Source organism: Geotrypetes seraphini, chromosome 1 (assembly GCF_902459505.1).
Source record: "Geotrypetes seraphini chromosome 1, aGeoSer1.1, whole genome shotgun sequence".
NCBI lineage: Eukaryota > Metazoa > Chordata > Amphibia > Gymnophiona > Dermophiidae > Geotrypetes > Geotrypetes seraphini.
In genome coordinates this window covers 202,288,190-202,308,580 of record NC_047084.1, presented here as the reverse complement: position 1 = coordinate 202,308,580, position 20,391 = coordinate 202,288,190, and the positions used below count along the sequence as shown (strand labels likewise).

Here is a 20,391-nt window from a genome sequence, read left to right as displayed (position 1 = left end):
CATGATTGAGACGTTTAAGTATGTCATTGGTCGCATCAAGGTAGAAGATAATGTTTTCCTTCTTAGGGGACCCTCAGCCACAAGAGGACACCCGCTGAAAATAAAGGGCGGGAAGTTTCATGGCGACACCAGAAAGTACTTCTTCACTGAAAGAGTGGTGGACAGCTGGAATAGGCTCCCAGTACAGGTGGTTGAGGCTAGCAGCGTGCAAGTTTTTAAGATCATTTGGGATGCTCATGTCGGATCTCTTCGAGGGAAAGGGTCATCAGAGAGCAATTAACTAGGAGGGTGGGTCAATGGAGTGGGCAGACTCAATGGGCCTTGGCCCTTTTCTGCCGTCACTTTCTATGTTTCTATGTTAAGCCTCGGAAGCCTCACCGGTTCTCGTCCAGTGACTCTTTACCTACTCCTTGGACAATGTCTCCTCAACCTCGACTGAAGCATCGTTCGAGGCATTCCAGGCATCTCGCTTCCAAGCTTCTTAAGGAGACATCTCTGCCACAGAAATCTTTGCCTTCTCTGGATACTGAGACTTCTATGCCTCATTTATCCAAAACTACCGAGACTTCTTCCAAATCTAAACATAAGTCTCGCAAAGTTAGTACACCAGCTGCTTCTCCTCGAAGTCCATTGAGGTCGAGGACTCCTCCATCGAGACCGCCTCCGAGGGAGTCTTCTCCTTCTGCCTCGACCCACTCTGTGCTTCGAACCCCGGGAACCTCACCATCGAGGAGTTTGAAGTGCAAACACTCACTCCGCCTCACACAGTGAAGTGGCACTCTAGGGGGCGCTATAGAATGGATAATGAACAATATGTGTTTATGGAGTATTTTGTGGAGTTTTTCTACAAAAATGCCTGCTTTTCGTATGATTCTGGGTAACTAGTTAGGTATAAGCAAATGTGTTAGTTAAGGCCACGCCCAATAGAAGCGTACGAAAAGTTGGTGAATAAAAATCTGAATATGGATGTAGCCAAGGCCAGAAAAACACACTACAGATTAATATTCAGGAAAAGCATAATAATATTCTTTTTATGTATTTTGCTATTAAGCCAGATCATAGAGGAAATCAGGTATAGATATGCATAATACATATATAGAGATATTAATGACTCCATTTTGGTTCTCTGTCTTTCTGTATCTTCTGCTTGGCTTTACTCTATTTTGTGTTCGGCCTATGTCCCTTCTGAGTTTTTGTTCAGGTTTTTCCCGCCTTGAGCTTCCCTTGTGGTTTAATTGATACCAGATGGGCTTGAGCTGGGTATACTGGGCATAATAGAGAAAGTTTTCTTGCATTAAATATGAATGAAATATAATGTGTGAAACTATGTGAGTGATTATGTGTATAAATGTGTATTGAACAAAAGAATTGGTTTTGAAAAAAACATATTATATATATTTACAACCTAAAGAAACTTGAAGGAAGCCTAAGTGCAACATCTGGTAACAGTTAAGTTAGAATCTGAGACGCTGCACTAGTCTCCAGCATAGGAAGGGGAGCATTGGTAGCCCACACTTACGAAAATGTATCAGTGTAATTTGAAACTGTCAGTTGTTCAAAGCAGGAGGGGGAGTACCCCTCCTCCTCCTTTTTGTGCTGATAGGGCCATGAAGTTTTCAGCACTTCAAATGCAGTTTCTCCTGAAACAGATAAGTAGGTTTAGATTTAAAGTTTTTGGCTATGTTATAAAATGTTTATGTATATTCAGAAATGAATGTAAACAAAAAATATGATTTCTGGAACTTATATTCCATGCTAAAAAGAAATTTGTCCAAATTTAAGGACAGCCTCTGTTAGTGGATTGGCTGACAGCCAATGATGTCATGCAGGACAAAAGCTACGAATTATCGAGTTGAGATCTTTGTCAGCAAGGCCAGCGTTTGGCGGCTGTAAAGACCTCCCGATGACACACTAACTTTTTGATGGATGTTATTGAACCTTTGCGTCATGTGCCATTTGTCATATTCATTGTACCCATCTATGGGCAGACCTGGCTGCTCAGCAGGTAGTTCAGCTTCCTCAATTAGTGCCTGGACTCTGAACCTTTGTCTCAATATTCTAGAGAAGCTTCTCCATCCTATTCTGTTGTTCCTCGGTCTCGCACTCCTTCTCCGGATGTTGCCTTGACCTTGAAGTCTGCTTCTTTTGCCAGATTTGTCTTCGACATGGGACAAGCTCTTCAGCTGGATCTCCATTCTGATTCCAAGTATACACCTGAATACTTGGCCGACATGGAGTTGCCTCATCCACCCAAGGAGACCTTGAGGCTCCCTATGACCCGGTATTGAAGCAAACTTTCTTCAGGTATATGGAAACTCCTTATTCCATTACAGCTATACCATCTAAGTTGGAATCCAGGTATCGCACAGTACCTTGCAAAGGCTTTGAGAAGTCTCAATTATCCCAACAGTCCTTGGTTGTAGAATCTTCTCTAAAGAAAGCTCATCCATCTAAGCTCTATGCTACGGTTCCTCCAGGCAGGATGGGCCATACCATGAACAAGTTTGGCCGCAGGTTATATCAGAATTCCATGATGGCTAACAGAATTCTCAATTACAACTACACTTTTATTGCTTATTTCAACTATTTCCTCAAGTTGATGCCTAAGTTCTACCCGGCTCTTGAGGAGCAGAGTCTTCCTGAATTTAAACAGATCATCAGAACTCTTTCTCAACTTCGACTCTTCATGTTCCAAGCTACATACGATACCTTTGAGCTTACTTCTAGAGTCTCTGCCTTTGCTGTAGCCATGCGCCGTCTAGCCTGGTTCCACATTGTTGATATGGATCCCAATCTGCAGGACTGTCTAGCCAACTTGCCTTGCCAGGGAAATGAACTCTTTGATAATTCTATTGAGGCTGCTACAAAGCGCCTCTGAACATAAGCGCTTTTTTGCTTCTTTGATTCGGCCGAAGCCTAAGACTCCTCATGCTCAGCCATACAAGCAACCACCACGTCGTTATCCTCAAAAAACAACACCAGCTTTCTCCAGGCCTCCGCCTATGAGACCTCCACAATGACAGCAGAAAGCACAGACTCCTGCTGCGACTAAACCAGCCCAGTCTTTTTGACATTCCCACTCTGAGCATGTCAACCTCCCTGCATCAAAATTCTGTTCTGCCTATAGGAGGCCGTCTTCACCATTTTTAGCACCAGTGGGCGATGATCACCTCAAATTTTTGGGTTCTCACCATCCTTCGGGAGGGATACTCACTTCACTTTCTTCAGGTGCCTCCAGATCGCCCTCCAAGAGAGTGTCCTTCCAATTCGTCTCAACTTCCCCTTCTTCTTCAGGAAGCTCAGGCTCTTCTTCACCTTTGAGCTGTCGAGGAGGTTCCCTAGAACCAGCGGGACATGGGCTTTTATTCCCGTTATTTTCTAGTCCCAAAGAAGACGGGGGATTTGCGACCCATTCTGGACCTCAGAGCCCTCAACAAATTTCTAGTCAAACAGACATTTCGGATGCTATCTTTACCAACCTTATACTCCCTGATGGATCAGGGAGATTGGCTATGTTCTCTGGACCTCAAAGAGGCTTACACTCGTATCCCGATTCATCCAGCCTCTCGCAAATATCTTCGATTTAGGGTGGGGAATCTTCATCTACAATACAGAGTTCTTCCTTTCGGTCTCGCCTCATCCCCCAGAGTCTTCACGAAATGTGGGGTGGTGGTGGCTGCAGCCCTCCGTGCCCAGGGTCTTCAAGTTTTTCTATATCTGGACGACTGGCTTATCAAGGCCCCCTCTCAACAAGAGGTTATTGCAACGACCCAACAGACTATTATGTTCCTCCAAACTCTGGGGTTCGAAGTCAACTTTCCAAAATCCCAGCTGACTCCATCTCAGTCTCTCCAATTCATTGGAGCCACTCTAGACACTGTCCAGCTCAGAGCATTTTTACCTCCACCACGTTGGAATACCCTCATTTGCCTTATAATATATGATTCCTTGCTAACGTCCTTTCGGTCTGACAGAAAGAGTCCGGTATTGTCCAAACCTTAAAACCTTACCCTTTATCTCTCAATAATAAATAACCTTACCCTTTATCTCTCAATAAATGAGAGATAAAGGGTAAGGTTTTAAGGTTCGGACAATACCGGACTCTTTCTGTCAGACCGAAAGGACATTAGCAAGGAATCATATATTATAAGACAATATGTCAAGGTTTATAAAAAACACAGATTGACAAAAATAGAAAATAAAAATTAACAAGTGCAAAATAAAATAAAGAACCAGTATGTTTTAAGGTTTTAAAACTAGAATTTAATTTGGTATGGTTTGTTTTACAGTATTAAACTCCTCCTGATGAAGCCAATGGGGCGAAACTCAGGACTGAGTTGAGGAGTATATGAATAGCACTTTTGCACTACGGCACAATTTGCACACTTAAATAATGAATGACACTATACTGGCAAAAAAGAAGAAATCATCATGAAGCCATAGCATTATTTTATAATCACCTCATCATTCAAGCTGATTGAGATAAGTGGAAAAAAAATTTTCAATTTGAATAGAAATATTTAGGGGGATTATAATGCTTGAGTTGAAGGACCTGTAAGCACGATGATGGTCCTGGAATGTTCTTGCTATGGTCTCTATGCAGGAAATACAAGACTGAGCACTTATATAGACAGAATGTGAATATTTTCAAGATAAGATATATGCAATTATATTTATATATAAAAAAAGAAATAAAGCTGATAATTTCAAGATTAATAGTTACACAAAAATACCAGTAGTGGATTTATTGAACTCCTAACAATTTTAGATTTTTAATAGAAAACAGCGAATAACATATGAAAAAGTTACTTGCGTTTTTTTTTCTGTATTTACGGGTCTGTTAATCCCCTATCACAGCGAATACGGAGAGAGAAGTGTACAGCTAAGCGCTTAGCAGCTAGAGCAAGCTAGCAACATCTACTTGAATGCGAGATTCTCATGCCTAAAGATCTTTTTGACTTTTGCAGTGAAAGTGTTCATGGAATTAAATTTGCTTTAATTAACAAAGAGCAAATTAAACAACAAAAAACATAGGTGGAAGAGGACAGCTTCCAGCATGGTCACACTTTAGCAGGAACAAGAGAAAATAATCATTTTTTGTCAATCAGTGAAATGACAGTTCAGGTCAGAAGGGTTTCAAATGATGCATTATCATTTTTAGCCAAGATTAGTGACAATGATGAAAAAGGAATTTTAGTAGAAGACCCCAGGGCAATATATTGTGTGCATTTATGACAAGAGTGGTGGATTGGAAACATGTGAAACCTTCACTGAACAGAGAGATACCTTAATATTCTTGCTGAAGGATCTTACCATCAAACTGGTTTCCTTGTAGCGGTCACTTCAGCCCATAGAGTTTTCAAGTTACAAGCGCTTTCGTGCAGAGATCCCTTTCTTCGTATCACTAATTCTGCTGTCCTCTTGAGGATGGTTCCTTCCTTTCTGGAGAAGGTGGTTTCAGCATTCCATGCCAATCAGGAAGTTCAGTTACCTGCCTTTGTCCCTTTGGGCTCCAAGTTCAAGAACCGTATTTTTGTGGACTCTGGATGTGAGACGTCTCCTCTTGAGAAACTTGGAGGCCACAAATGACTTCCATCTTTCGGACCCATCTGTTTGTACTGATGGGCTCTTCCTGGCAGGATAGGCCAGCTTCAAAGGCTACCATCTCTCGATGGAGCCGTACGGCGATTGCAGCTGCCTATGTTTCAGGGGGGAAGAAGCCTCCACTTGGGGGTTAAGGCTCATTCTACCAGAGGAATAGCTTCCTCAAGGGCCAAATTGAAAGCTGTTTCTCTCGAGGAGATTTGTAAGGTAGCTAATTGGGCCTCTGCATACTTTCACAAAGTTCTACTGGCTTGATGTGGCGGCAAGGCAAGTTGCAGCTTTTGGGGCTTCAGTCCTGGCAGCGAGTTCATCGGGCCCCCCTGATGTGTTGGGACTGCTTTGATATGTACCTATGGTGAAGCTTACAGACGTTATTGTACAAGAATGAAAGATTAGGTTACTTACCTCTGCTAATCTTCTTTCATGTAAATAGCCTCTGGAAGTTTCACACCCACCGTCTATTCTGTTTGATTCGCAGGTCACCTGCCAGTAACTGGTAAGCTGGATTTCTGTCTTTGACCAGCCTCACTGAGAATCCCATACTTCGTCCTAAGTAGGGTTAGAGGTGTCCCAGGGTGGTTGCACCTTCTGCCCTCAAGGTGTGTCTCCTTTCTCCAAATTTGTGCTGTTTGCAATTTGTTTAATGTTCAAATATGTTGTTACACAATTGTTCATGAGCAGATTTGATATGTATCAGGGAGTTCCCCATTTCCCCTCTCTTTCTTTTCTTTTGTTTCCTGTTTTGTGCTATAGATCTAACTGGCTTGGTTAGATATCCTAGATATAGATATCCTGGGCTAGGTGGCAGCAGATGACCACAGAGGAAGGGGCTAGAAATTGGTTTCAAGTATCCCTACAGTTTCCAGGCTGGAAGATTACCCTATGGTAAGCTTCCAGAAGCTATTTACAAGAAAGAAGATTAGCAGAGGTAAATAACCTAATCTTTTGTTTAAACAACATTCATGCCTGGTTTATATTTCTGACCTTCATCACAGACCCTTTTTTAGCTTCTTTTTAACCATTTCCTCATTTTATCACAGTTGCCCTTGCGAAAATTAAATGTCGCTACAGTAGATTTCTTTAGCAATGTTACTCCAGTTATCAGCTCAAATTTGATCATGTTATGATCACTGTTTGCCAGCTGACCTAACACAGCTCCTGCATAACACTCGGGATGAAATCTAAAATAACTCCCCCCTCTTGTCAGTTCCCGGACCAGATGCTCCAGTCAGTGTTGGGGTAGTTGAAATCAGTAGAAAAAGCTCTATGGTAGCCTGCAGGGAGATGTTACAAAACACACCGGGACATCCAGCCCTCAGTTGTGGAAAAAATAGGTAAATCAGCACTGTAGCAAAGTTCCCCGTTGGGTTCAGTGGTTGCAGGGCCCAGGAGGTGAAGGACTGAGAGATCCTGGATGCCGAAGCAGCTAAGTTGTTCTCTTTTTTTGCTGTGTTCCACGCTAAATCCTGGACTACTTTGCTACAGTGCTGATTTACCCATTTTTTCACAACTGAGGGCTGTGTGTTCCGGTGTGTTTTGTAACATCTCCCTGCAGGCTACCATAGAGCTTTTTCTACTGGTTCTATATTTTGGAGTACAGGGTTAGCCTTGAAAGGTGGAGTTTTTTGCCAGATGAAGCTGAACTGAGGCTTTTTGTCCACCTTTCTTTCCTTTCTTTTTCCCTGTTACTACCTGTTGTGTGATTGGCTTGTGTGTGTGTGAAATTAAAGCCTGTTAGTGTTGCAGAGGGGAGGCTTGTTGTCCATATGGGGTTCTGTTTTAGAGGTAATATTATTGGAGTTTAACTGACCCTTTTCCTGAGAGTATATGTAGTAGTTGAAATCACCCATCATTAAACTGTTGTCCAATTTGCCAGCTTTCTTCATCTCTGAAACATTTATACATCTGTCTGCTCATTCTGTCTTGGGAGACGGTAGTATAACACTATCCGTATATTCCTTCCCATCACACATGGAATTTCTATCCATATGAATTCACCACTGCAGAATGTTTATTTTGTTTGATTTAATTCCATCTTTAACATATAGTGCAAGCTAAACTAGTTCCTGCTGAACCAGAATGTTTGCAGGTAAGGCTAGGTCTTTGACCTAAGGGCTGCCGTGTGAGCGGACTGCTGGGCACAATGGACCATTGGTCTGACCCAGCAGTGGCAATTCTTATGTTCCCTCTCCAATTTTATCTATTCTTATGATTGCAATATAATTTGTATCCAGGTAAGTGTCCCATTGATTGTGTTTCTTTCCACCAGGTCTCTGACATGTCTTTTATATCTACCTCATCTTTCAGTGCTATATAAAACTCTTCACTGTGTTGTAGACTTCTAGCATTTGTATACAGACAGTTTAAATTGTGCTTTTTACTTGTATTTACAGGCTGCTGAGAAGATGACAGGGATAACTTAATATCTATACTCTGCTTCCCACTGTAACCATTTTTGAAACCTCTCTATTGGGACTTCCTAAATATCCTGTTACAATAGTATCCTTCAAGGATACCTCACATCGAACCATCTGCTCCTGGGTGATTGTCTACTTTCCCCCGCATCTCAGTTTAAAAGCTGCTCTATCTCCTTTGTAAACATTAATGCCAGCAGCCTGGTTTCATCCTGGTTAAGATGGAGTCCATTCTTTTGAAATAGGCTCCCCCTTTCCCAGTAGGTAGCCCACCCAGTTCCTAACAAATCTAAATATCTCAGCATGCATTGAGACTTCGGAGCTCTGCCTACCTCTTGGGTCCTGCATTTCTGAAAATGCTACCTTGGAGGATCTGAATTTCAGCTTTCTACCTAAGAGCCTAAATTTGGCTTTCAGAACCTCCCTCCATATTTTCATATATTATTAATACCTACATGTACCAAGACAGCTGGCTCCTCCCCAGCACTATCTAATATATAAGTGATGCGTGAGGTCCGCCATCTTCGCACCAAACAAGCAAATGATCAGGTGATCCTCACACCCACCAGCCACCCAGCTATCTACAAGCCTAATATTTGAATCTCCCACTAGAATAGCTGTTTCAGCTTCTCCCTTCTGGGCTGAAGCTCTTGAAGATAGATCCTCGGTGCAAGAGGATATTGTATCTGCATTTCTTGTTTGGCAGGTCCTGGCTACAGGATCATTTCCTGTATCACCAAGGTAGTGGTCTCCTTTTAGGAGATCTTCCTCCTCCAAGGCAGCTTTTATTAGGCAGGGAGTTGTTGTACAAGAACTCCATGCCTAATCAAAGCTGTTCTTTATAAGTTTTTTCTGAGAGGTCTGACATTATTATAAGAATTAGGCAGGAGGGGAAGAGTGCCGATGAGGTTAGTTCCCTGTCCAGTGTGGTTGTGGAGTTAATTACTGAGAACGCACGGGGATCTGAGGCCTCTCCTCTTTGAACAAATCTTTCTTAAGTGTATTGTTAGAGATAGCCTAATAAGAGAAAACTTCATCACTGTTTCCAATTGAGAATATGAAAATTTAACAAGAGAGGAATTTTTGCGACTTCTCCACATGTCCCTGTAGGTCATCTCTATGTACCTCTCTGTCTCTCTCAGCTCCTCCAAGTCTGCAACTCTAGCTTCAAGGGAACAGATTTATTCTGTAAGAAAAAGGAACATAAGAATAAGAACATAAGAATAGCCTTACTGAGTCAGACCAATGGTCCATCAAGCCCAGTAGCCCGTTCTCATGCTAGCCAATCCAGGTCCTTAATACCTGGCCAAACCCAAGGAGTAACAACATTCTATGCTACCGATCCAGGGCAAGTAGTGGCTTCCCTCCTTTCTTTCTCAATAACAGACTATGGACTTTTCCTCCAGGAAATTGTCCAAACCTTTCATAAAACCAACTATGCTCTACGCTCTTACTACAACCTTTGACAATGAGTTCCAGAGCTTAACTATTCTCTGAGTGAATAAAAATTTCCTTCTATTGGTTTTAAAAGTATTTCCCTGTTTCTTTGTGTCCCCTTGTTTTGTAATTTTTGATGGAGTAAAAAATCGATCCACTTGTACCCGTTCTACTCCACTCAGGATTTTGTAGACTTCAATCATATCTCCCCTCAGGAGCTCTTTGCAGTGAGCACACACACATAATTTCTCACCAACTGGGAGATAATCATACATGTGACTGTGCAAAAGACTGGATAGCTTCCCTCTTGACATAACTTCTGTTTTACTCTTTGGGAGCTTGCTAGGTATTTGTGACCTGGGTTGTCCACTCTTGGAAGCATGGTGAGTATTCTCAATGGCTTAATTGAACTTTGGTCTGTCCCAGTACAGCAACTTTTATGTACTTTTGAATTCTTTCTATGGTACTCCAGCATAGATTACTTGATGCAAAAAGAGCATATAGCACAGTTTGCAATACTTCCTGATCTTTTGTACCAATGAGGAGATTTGATCAATAAATGAGTCAAATCTATGATAGCCATCAAATATTTAAATTTATTAACTAGTTAAATTACCTTATCAAAGATAGTAGGAATTAACCATGAGGGGTTGGGGGCATTTGTCATGTTATCCAAGAAGTAGTAGTCTTACTAATATTCAGGATCAAACGATATTGGTGATATATAGTTGTTTTTTTCCTGTGTTTTCCTTTTAGGAAATTGAAAGAAGTTCGTAAAAGACTAAATGAGCTACGGGAGTTGGTGCACTACTACGAGCAGACGTCAGACATGATAACTGATGCAGTTAATGAGAACACAAAGGAGAATGAAGAAGATACAGAGTCTGAGTTTGAGTCTGAACAGGATATTCAACAATCTGTTAGAAATATAAGGTGCAAATTGTGTTTCAAACAAATGGGCAAGGTTAATTGCAGCATATTGTTTGTAACTTATTCTATTGTTGCATTCTTTTCATAATATTTGTGATGTCTTTGATCTGTTAAACCTACCTTTTAATCCATTAGTAAAGAACTCATGGATTATGGTCCTCAACCAGGAGAAGGAGACACATGTACTGAGCTCTGACCTGTAAGAGGCACCAGGCAGCTTATCAGTATTGTTTACCTCCATCAAATTGGAATGTATTCCATATATAGCATTATCCCAGGACAAGCAGGCAGCATATTCTCACATGTGGGTGACATCACCGACGGAGCCCCGGTATGGACACTTGAAAAGTGAATCGCAACTTTAAGTTCAGAAAGTTCATGATCAGCCTGCACCGCACATGTGTGAGTGCCTTCCCACCCGACGTAGGTGTGCAGTCTCTTCAGTTTATTAGTTGCTGCGGAGCTAAGAAGTTGCGTTTAACGTTCGTTGAAAATTTTTCTGCTTTTCACTGCCTTCCTCCTGTCGCACATTCGTTTCTCTTTTTCATTTTTGTCAAAAAAAAAGAAAAGAAATTCCCTTTATTTTTTTCTTTTGACATCGTGGGCTTTTGGCCCGGTGTGGCCTTTTGAACTCTCTCAATCATCGAGATCGATATTTCAGCGGCGGTCTTCCCGTCCTTGTCCTGCCTGCTGACAGATTTCAAAAACTGCGGCCACTGTGCTTGGGCTACATCAATCACCGACCCTCACCGCTGGTGTCTCCAGTGTCTGGGGCCCAAGCACCATCCCGAGTCTTGCTCGCTCTGTTCTTCCCTCCAGAAACGCACTTTAAAAAACTGCTTACTTCAACAGAAGCAACTTTTTGGCGCTGCAATGGAAGCAGAGCTGACTTCATCTCTGATTCCACCCACGCTGACCAAGACCGCACCGACAAAGATGACACCAAGATCTTTAGCTTTGGTGGAACCATTAACTTTGACTCGGGTGTCGCAATTCACCATGTCTCTGGGTAAGCCGTATTGAGCCAATTCATGTTGACCTCGTGTAAGTCCGAAAACGCACGGCTCTGATATGTCGGTGCCTGTACTTTGGCTGACTCATCCCTGGACCGTGTCGTTAAGCCAACCTTACCGGCTAAAAAGCAAACAGTACTGGCTCTCTACCTTAAACGGAAAATTGACATCCTGCTGCTGGAGAAACTAGGGGAGCATTTTCACCTGCTGGTACTGTCCCCCCTTGGACAGCTGTCGACACCGACTCTCCCGGAACCGTTCCGATCTGAGTTGCTCACGACACCGACCACTCCTGGGACCACTACTATCCCGGTGCGGACATCCTTGCCATGAGAGTCAAGTATTCTACCTACTCGGCAACGGTCCTCCTCTGCTACATCAAGAGAGGCCACACCGGCACGGTCAGACAAGGCCTCGCAAAAGTCTAAGCACTTTGAGGCCTCAACACCGAGCCATCAGCACTGATCCCACCGTTCATCTTCTCTATTGAGAGATTCTGACCTATTGGGGGATTCTGAGCCAGAAGCACCATTTTCTACAGAGGAGGATACTTCTGATTCTCATTCTCCTCGTCGTTCACCAACAAGAGCCTCATCTCCTTCTGAGAAACTTTGCAAAGTGGCAAAAGACCTCGATATTCCCTTGGAGGCAGATTCCAAATATAGCCAAGAATATTTTGAAACTCTTGATTATGATCTTCCTCCTAAGGAGATGCTGAAGCTCCCACTTCATGGTATTCTTCAAGAGACTTTTTATAATAACTTTGAGACTTCTCTTTCTGTACCAGTAGCCCCCAAAAAGTTGAAGTCTCTCTATAAGGTGGTACCATTACCAGGATTTGACAAGCCCCAACTGCCCCATGAGTCCCTAATGATGGAGTCCACACTGAAAAAGTTTTCTGGAGCTAGTGTGTATGCGACCATGAATAAGTTTGGCAGGCACCTCTATCAAAAACTCAATGCTAACCAACAGAGCAGGAAATTATAATTTCTTCTTTTCTTGCTACTTGAAATACCTTGTTAAGCAGTTTTCATCTTTTCAAAAGTATGTCCCTACTCATAAATCCAAGGCTTTTCAAGCTCAGGTTTCTACTGTTTTACAGCTAAGCAAGTATATGGTGAGATCTGCTTATGATACTTTTGAACTCACTTCTCGAGCGTCTGTAATGTTGATGGCTATGAGACATCTTGCATGGTTGTGTGTTTCAGACCTAGATGTCAACCACCAGGATTGTCTCGCCAATGCTCCATGCCTTGGTGGCAAGCTTTTTGGAGACTCCACTGCCACGCAGAAGCTGTCAGCGCATGAAACCTGATGGGATGTGATGGTCAAACCTAAAAAGAAGCCTGCTCCTGTTAGTCCTTTTAAACCTACTTCTTATCAGCGTAGATATACAGCGAGGGCTCCTGCTCCTCCTCCTCCTCCTCCTCCACCTCCACCTCGTAAGCAGAGACAACAGCTATGTCAACAGCCTAAGCCAACTGGCTCCTTTTCTAAAGCCTGCCCAGTCTTTTTAATGTGCTCCTTCAGAGCATAGCTGCCATTCCTCTGCTCCTCGCTCTTCCTCATCTGATATGGGGACGTCTTCAGATTTACATCAATCGCTGGGAACTCATTACATCAGATCTTTGGGTCCTTAACATATTCATCAGGGTTATATCCTTCATTTCCACACCCTTCCTCCGGACCATCCTCCAAGGGGGCTACTTTAAATCCAACACAGTCCTCTCTCCTACTCCAGGAGATTCAATGCCTACTTCTCCTCAATGCCATTGAGGAAGTTCCTCCCTCTCAACAACATCAAGGATTTTACTTCAAATACTTGTTGGTCCCAAAGAAGATGGGAGGACTGCGGCCCATTCTGGATCTCAGAGCTCTCAACAAATATCTCGTCAAGGAGAAATTCCGAATCCTCTCTCTTGCCTTTCTCTATCCCCTATTGGCTCAGAACGAATGGCTATGCTCTCTGGACCTCAAGGAAGCCTACACGCATATACCAATCTGTCCGACTTCCAGGAAATACCTTCGATTCCAAATCAGTCCCCGTCACTACCAGTACAAAGTCCTTCCGTTCAGCCTGACATCTTCTCCCAGAGTCTTCATGAAGTGCTTAATTGTAGTGGCAGCAGCCCTCTGATCCCAAGGTTTCCAGGTGTTTCCTTATCTGGACGACTGGTTTGTCAAGGCTTCATCATCTCAAGAGGTGGCTCTGGCTACCACTCACACCATTTCTTTCCTCCAAGCCTTGGCTTAGAAATCAGTTTTCTGAAGTCCAATCTACAACCCACTCAATGTCTCCAGTTCATCGGGGCCATTCTGGATACAACTCTCATGAGGGTGTTTCTTCCTCCAGATCGCCTAAACACTCTGCTTCATCTCTGCCAACAAATGTTTCAGCTCCAAACAATTTCTGCAAGGGGCATGATGGTTCTTTTAGGCCACATGGCCTCCACAGTTCATGTCACCCCACTTGCCAGACTGCATCTTTGCTCTCCACAGTGGGCCCTCGCTTCTCAGTGGTCTCAAGCAGCAGATCCACTCTCACAGCATATCTCTGTAACGTCATCTCTCTGCAGTTGCTCCACTGGTAGATGGCCTCCTCCAATCTATCCAGAGGTCTCCTCTTCCATCTTCATCCTCATCGGCAAGTGCTCACGATGGATGCTTCTCCGTATGCTTGTGGGGTGCACATGAACGGTCTTCAGACACAAGGTCATTGGATGGCCACTGAGCGCAAATTTAACATCAACTTGCTGGAGCTCAGAGCAAGATGTTTATGCACTGAAAGCTTTCACATCAACTTGCTGGAGCACAGAGCAGATGTTTATGCACTGAAAGCTTTCCAACATCTGCTGAGCGATCAAGTCCTTCTCCTTCGTATGGACAATCAAGTAGCGATGTATTACATCAACAAGCAAGGAGGCAGGGGTTTTCTTCCCCTTTGTTAGGAGGCTCAAAAGATTTGGCTGTGGGCAACCACCCGCAACCTTTTTCTGAGAGCAGTCTACATTCAAGGCGAGCTGAATTCCTTAGCAGACAATCTTCATTCCATCTTCAAGCAATGGGGCACTCCTCAGGTGGACATGTTTGTGGCTCAACACAATCACAAGTTGCCCCAATTCTGCTCCATACTTTACTCTCCTCACCGTCTGGAGGTAGATGCGTTTCTCCTGGATTGGATGCAAATGTTTCTCTATGCGTTTCCTCCCCCTACTCTCATCTTGAAAACTTGTTCAAACTCAGGCATGAATCAGCCACCATGATACTCATAGCTCCTCAGTGGCCCAGGCAGCATTGGTACTCCCTTCTACTTCAACTCAGTACCAGGGAGCCCATATCTCTTCGCATATTTCCTATTCTGCTTACACAGAATTAAGGAGCTCTTCTTCATCATCCCAACCTGCAATAGTTACACCTGACAGTTTGGTTTCTCTCGGGCTGACTTCATCACATCTTTCTCAGACTGTGCATAATATTATTGACACCTCCAGGAAACCGGCCACTCAACAATGTTACCAACAAAAGTGGACTCTGTTTTCTTCCTGCTGTCTCCGTCATCATCATGATCCAACTTCCTTGTCAGTGGAATTGGTGTTGGATTATTTACTTCATCTGTCTGACTCTGGTCTCAAGTCTACGTCTATACGAGTCCATCTCAGCACTATTACAGCTTTTCACACGCCAGTCGAAGGAAAGCCTCTTACTGCCCATCCTTTGGTCTCCAGATTCATGAAGGGACTTTTCAATGTGAAGCCACCTCTCAAACCTTCCCCTGTAGTCTGGGACCTTAATGTTGTTCTTTCCAGGTTAATGAAGTCTCCATTTGAATCAATGGCCACAGCTCATCTTAAGTTTCTTAACTGGAAAGTTCTTTTCCTAATCTTGCTCACTTCTGCACGGAGGGTCGCAGATCCACCTTTCACTTTTTCACCATGATAAAGTAGTTCTTTGCATGCAACCCAAGTTTCTACCGAAGATTGTTACAGAGTTTCATCTGTCGATTGTTTTTCCAGTTTTTTTTCCCTAAGCCTCACTCTCATGTTGGAGAAACAGTTCTACACACTCTGGACTGTAAACGTGCTCTGGCCTATTACATCGACAGGTTCCAGGAGAGTCGGTGTCGACAGTTGTCCAAGCGGGGACAGTACCAGCAGTGGTTCAGACCTTGATGGAATCTAAAGTGCCCCGTCTGTCTGAAGACCATGCCTGTCCGTCCACGCTGGGTATGATTGCTAGGGGGCGTTTGCGTGAGTTATGCAGATATCGCCCTGGTTGTGGGGCTGCTTCCTTTCCGGCCTCTGGGTCATCCCGGGGTCATTTATTTCAGTGCATGCAGTTCTTTTTGTGGGGCCGTCGTGGGGGTGGGGGCATGTTTCCTCCTCTGGTCCCGCCGGCGCCTCCCTTGGTTCTGGTGGACGCTCGATTGTGAGGTTTTTTCCAGGGGTGGGCCAAGATCATATCGGATCAGTGGGTTCTGGAGGTGATCTGGGATGGTTACACTCTGGAATCTTCCTGCTTGTTTTCAGATCACTTTCTCACTTCTTGTCAGACGGCTTGGAAGAAGCGAGTTTTTCGCCAGACGCTTCAAAGATTGCTAGATCTCAAATTGGTGGTGCCCATGCCTCCCATTGGAGTGGGGCACTGGCCGATATTCAATTTACTTCATGGTGCCAATGAAAGAGGAGACTTTTCGGCCCATCTTGGATCGAAAGGGGTTCTCTGGTATTAAGCATATTAGACTACTGCAACATTATTTACCTGGGATCCTATAAAAATACCATCAAACGTCTTAGAACAGTCCAAAATGCTGCCGTCCGCCTCATCTATGATCTCAAAAAATACGACCATGTTAGCCCCTACTACACCAAACTCCATTGGCTTCCAGTAGAGGCAAGGATCATCTTTAAGTTCGTCTGCCTCTGTTTCAAAACTCTAACAGGATCTTCCCCAATCTACTTGTCTGAGCACCTTGAAATAGCAGGCTCCTCTCGCACACGAAATGCCCACCTATTCACCTTTCCCTCCCTAAAAGGCTGCCTCTACAAGAGATTCATTGATAGAACCCTAGCATTCCAAGCGGGCAAATGGAACAATTGCCTTACTGCCCTCATTTCCAACTCCCCGCCCTACCACCTGTTCAGGAAGTCACTAAAAACCAACCTCTTCGACAAATTCCGCTAACACTGCCTTCCCCCCTTCCCTGCACCCTCCTGACCTCGATATGCCTCCATGCCCTCCGACTACTCCCCCCTCCCAAGCCACTATGGCCTCTCTTACTCAATCTCTGTTTTATCTAATTGCCCTGCCTTATCATTGCCTCTCCTTTAACATCACCGTAAATGTATCACCGCTATAACATGTAACACCGCTGTATACGCACAGCCTCCTCTTTAGTATATGCCTTTTTACTACTGCTATTCATGTAACATCTCTGTAAATGTAACAACACTATAATATGTATCATCACTGTAAATGTACAGTCTCTTCTATTGTTAACCGCATTGAACTTCCATGGTATTGCGGTATACAAGAATAAAGTTATTATTATTATTATTATTCAACAGGGTTTTGCGAGTTGCGTCCTTTCGCATGGAGACCCTGCAATCTGTCATTCTGGCGGTTCAGCTGGGGGAATTTCTGACCTCTCTCGATCTGACGGAGGCCTAATTGCATGTTTCGATTTGGGCCTCCCATCAGTGGGTCCTGCGCTTTGCAATCTTGGGTCAGCACTTTCAGTTTTGTGTGCTTCCCTTTGGTCTGGCCACTACTCGGGGCCCACACTACTCACCAAGATTATTGTGGTTGTGGCAGTGGCCTTGCACAAGGAGGGCATTCTGGTTCACTCCTATATAGACGACTAGTTGATCCGAGGAAAGTTGTTTCAGTAGAGTTCCTGGGTTACGGCACGGGTTGTGCAGTTCCTGCAGTCGCTGAGTTGGGTTGTCAACCTGTCCAAGAGCTTTTTGGCTCAGTCTCAGCTCCTGGAGTACCTGGAAGTTCTTTTCTACACTGGCTTGGGGAAGGTCTTCCTATCAGAAGCTCGTGTGGTCAAGTTGCAATCACAGATTCGCATTCTGATGGCTTCCCGATGTCCTTGGGCTCAGGATTTTCTTCAGGTTCTGGAGTTGATGGTGGCTTCCCTGGATGTGGTTCGGTGGGCCCGATCACACATGCGCCTGCTTCAGCATGCTCTGCTTTGGCGGTGGTCACCCCAGGTTCACGATCTGGACTCTCCTGTTCCTCTTCGGGGGTTAGTTTGTCGCAATCTCCCTTGGTGGCTACAGTCTTCCAATCTGGTGTAGGGAGTGAGTCTGGATCAGCCCCAGTGGACAGTTCTTATCACGGATGCCAGTCTCCTCATTTGGGGAGCTCAGTGTCTCAGTCACTTGGCTCAGAGCTTTTGGTGGCTGGAGGAGTTTTCTTGGTCAGTCAATGTTCTGGAGACCAGAGCCATCCGGCTGGCATTGCTAGTGTTCCAGACCTTGTTGAAGGGCAAGTCTGTTCGGGTTATCTCGGGCAATGCCACGGCATTGGCCTATGTCAGTCATCAAGGGGGAACCGTCTGGTGGTGGCTCTGCTCATGGCATGGGAGAAGTTGCATTTTCTGGACATCTTGGCTTCCCACAAAGCAGGAGTAGTGAATGTCCAGGTGGACTTCCTCAGTCAACATATGCTAGATCCTGGAGTGGTGTCTTGGTCCCGCAGCCTTCGAGTTGATTGTGCAGACTTGAGGTCCGCCGGTCAAGGACCTGAAGCCTATGAGTGTCAACGCCAAAGCGCCCCAGTTCTTAAGTCAAGGCAGGGATGCTCAGACAGAGGGACACGATTCTCTGGTACAACCTTGGTTGACGGCGGGCCTCCTGTATGTGTTTTCTCTATGGCTGATGGTGGGCCGAGTTCTTCACATTTTTTGGCACCCAAGCTGCGTGATCCTGGTGGCCCCGGCGCCCTTGGTAAGTGGATCTGGTTTGTCATCTTGTGACAGATCCTTTTCCACTGCCTCTCTCGCCCAACCTTCTGACTCAGGGTCCCATTCCAGCGTTCAACCTTTTGTCTTACGGCTTGGCTTTTGAGCGGGAACGCATAGGTAAAGGATATTCAGTTTTGGGATCAGGTAATGGGCTTTGTCAGAGGTTGGGATTTCAGATATATAAAACTATGGAATGTTTATTAAATATGACCTCATCAGAGATATCAGTACACAATAGAAAATGGATAAGATTGGTAATGACAGCGGCACATATGATACTAGTGGCGTGTTGGAAGAAAGAAAGTTTACCATCAGGGAAGATAGTTCAAAAGGTGAAATATGTATACAATATGTCTAAGTTAATAGCCATTCATAGAAACCACATGGTGTCATTTCAGAATATATGGTCTAAGTACAAATGATTGGGAAAAAATGGATAATTGCGAGGAAAAAGAATAGGTTGAATGAGGAGTATAAGTATTGCCTCCTGATCTCTGGGTGGGGGGATGAGAAGAGGGAGGGTTAGGTTTTTGGATTAGAAGGAGGGGGAATAAGGGGGATAATAGATTGAGAGAAAGAGGTTATACAGTATATAGTTTATTCCTATATATTGTATATAAGGAAGAGATATGATATATATAGAATATTAATTAGTAGGAAAGTATTATTCTTAAAGATGTGGATTATATTGGATGTGTATTAAGGTTTTAATGTTTTTTTTGTATTTGGAAATAACTTTAATAATGAGAATGGGATTAAATAAGGATATTCAAATAGTGATCTCCACTCTCTTGGTGTCCCGGAGACTTTCCATTTCCAGGACTTATGTGCGTGTGTGGCGTATTTTTGAGGAGTGGTGCGCTGCAAGGGGAGTGGTTTCCGTTCGCTCCTCTTTGCCTAACATCTTGGACAGGGGCCTTGCCTGGTTTTCCCTCCTCTTTCAGCTTGTTGCCTTGTCTGCTTTTCGCATGTTGCTGCAGGGTAGGCACTTGACATCTCTGCCAGATGTTCACTTTTTGAGGGCGGCCAAATTGCTTCGGCCTCCGGTGCGGCCTTCAGTTCTGTCTTGGTATCTCAATCTGGTCCTGTCCATGCTTGTGCACCCTCCCATTGAGTCCTTAGGTTCCTGCTCATTGAAAGACCTTACTCTTAAAGCGGTCTTTCTGGTCGCTATTTCTTCTGCGAGACACGTTTCTGAACTACAGGCATTCTCTTGTAGGCCTCTCTTCCTGGTGTTTTCTAGGTGAGTTTTCTAGGTAGCGGGTTGTGTTGCGGCCTGTTCTTCCTTTCTGCCAAAGGTGGTTTCGCCTTTTCATGTCAATCAGTCTGTAGTCCTTCCGGTGTTGGGAAGTAGGAAGGACTCTTTGGAGCAGAAGCAGTTGCGCAAGTTGGATGTCTGCCAGGTCCTTCGCTCTTATGTTCAGTGGACCCAAGAGTTCCGGAAATATGATCATTTCTCTAGCCTATTAGCGTGCCCTCATAAGGGGGATGGCGCTTCCAAGGCTACCATTGTGCGTTGGTTAAGGAGACAATAGCTTTTGTGTTTCTTCTTCAGAAGAAGTCTGTTGTGCATTTTCTCAAGGCTCATTCCACTCAGGGTCAGGCAGCTTCTTGGGCTGAGTCTTCTCTTGTGCCTCCAGTGGATGTTTGCAAGACTGCGGTTTGGTCTTCTCTGCATTTCTTTGTTTGCCATTACCGTGTGGACGTTCATGCGTTTCGGGACGCGGTGTTCAGTGAGTGTGTTCTGGTGTCGGCCCTTCGGGTTTCCCACCCGTGATGGATACTGCTTTGATACGTCCCATCAGTGAAGGCTGTACCGGTTTGAAGAGGTTGACAAAGTAGGGTGAATTAGGTTCTTATCTGCTAATTTTCTTTCTTTTAGACTCTCCAGACCAATACAGAACCCCACCCTGTCTGTTATTTATTCTGGCGGGTTTTTCTCGTAAAGATTTTGCTTTTTCTGCGGGTTCTAGTATTTTTCTAGGGCTGGGGAGATCAAAGAACAGCGGTTATGACTCTGCTG

General features: G+C 44.3%; 1 protein-coding gene across 15 annotated transcripts in view; it reads left to right on the top strand.

Moving 5' to 3' along the window:
• PCM1 (pericentriolar material 1) overlaps positions 1 to 20,391 on the top strand; it is an 869,560-nt gene that overhangs the window by 274,694 nt on the left and 574,475 nt on the right. For all 15 annotated transcript variants that reach the window (XM_033944006.1, XM_033944000.1, XM_033944047.1 and 12 more), the window contains one exon: positions 10,212 to 10,388. In XM_033944006.1, coding sequence (XP_033799897.1) covers positions 10,212 to 10,388 — 177 coding nt within the window. The remainder of the gene's footprint in view (positions 1 to 10,211; positions 10,389 to 20,391) is intronic.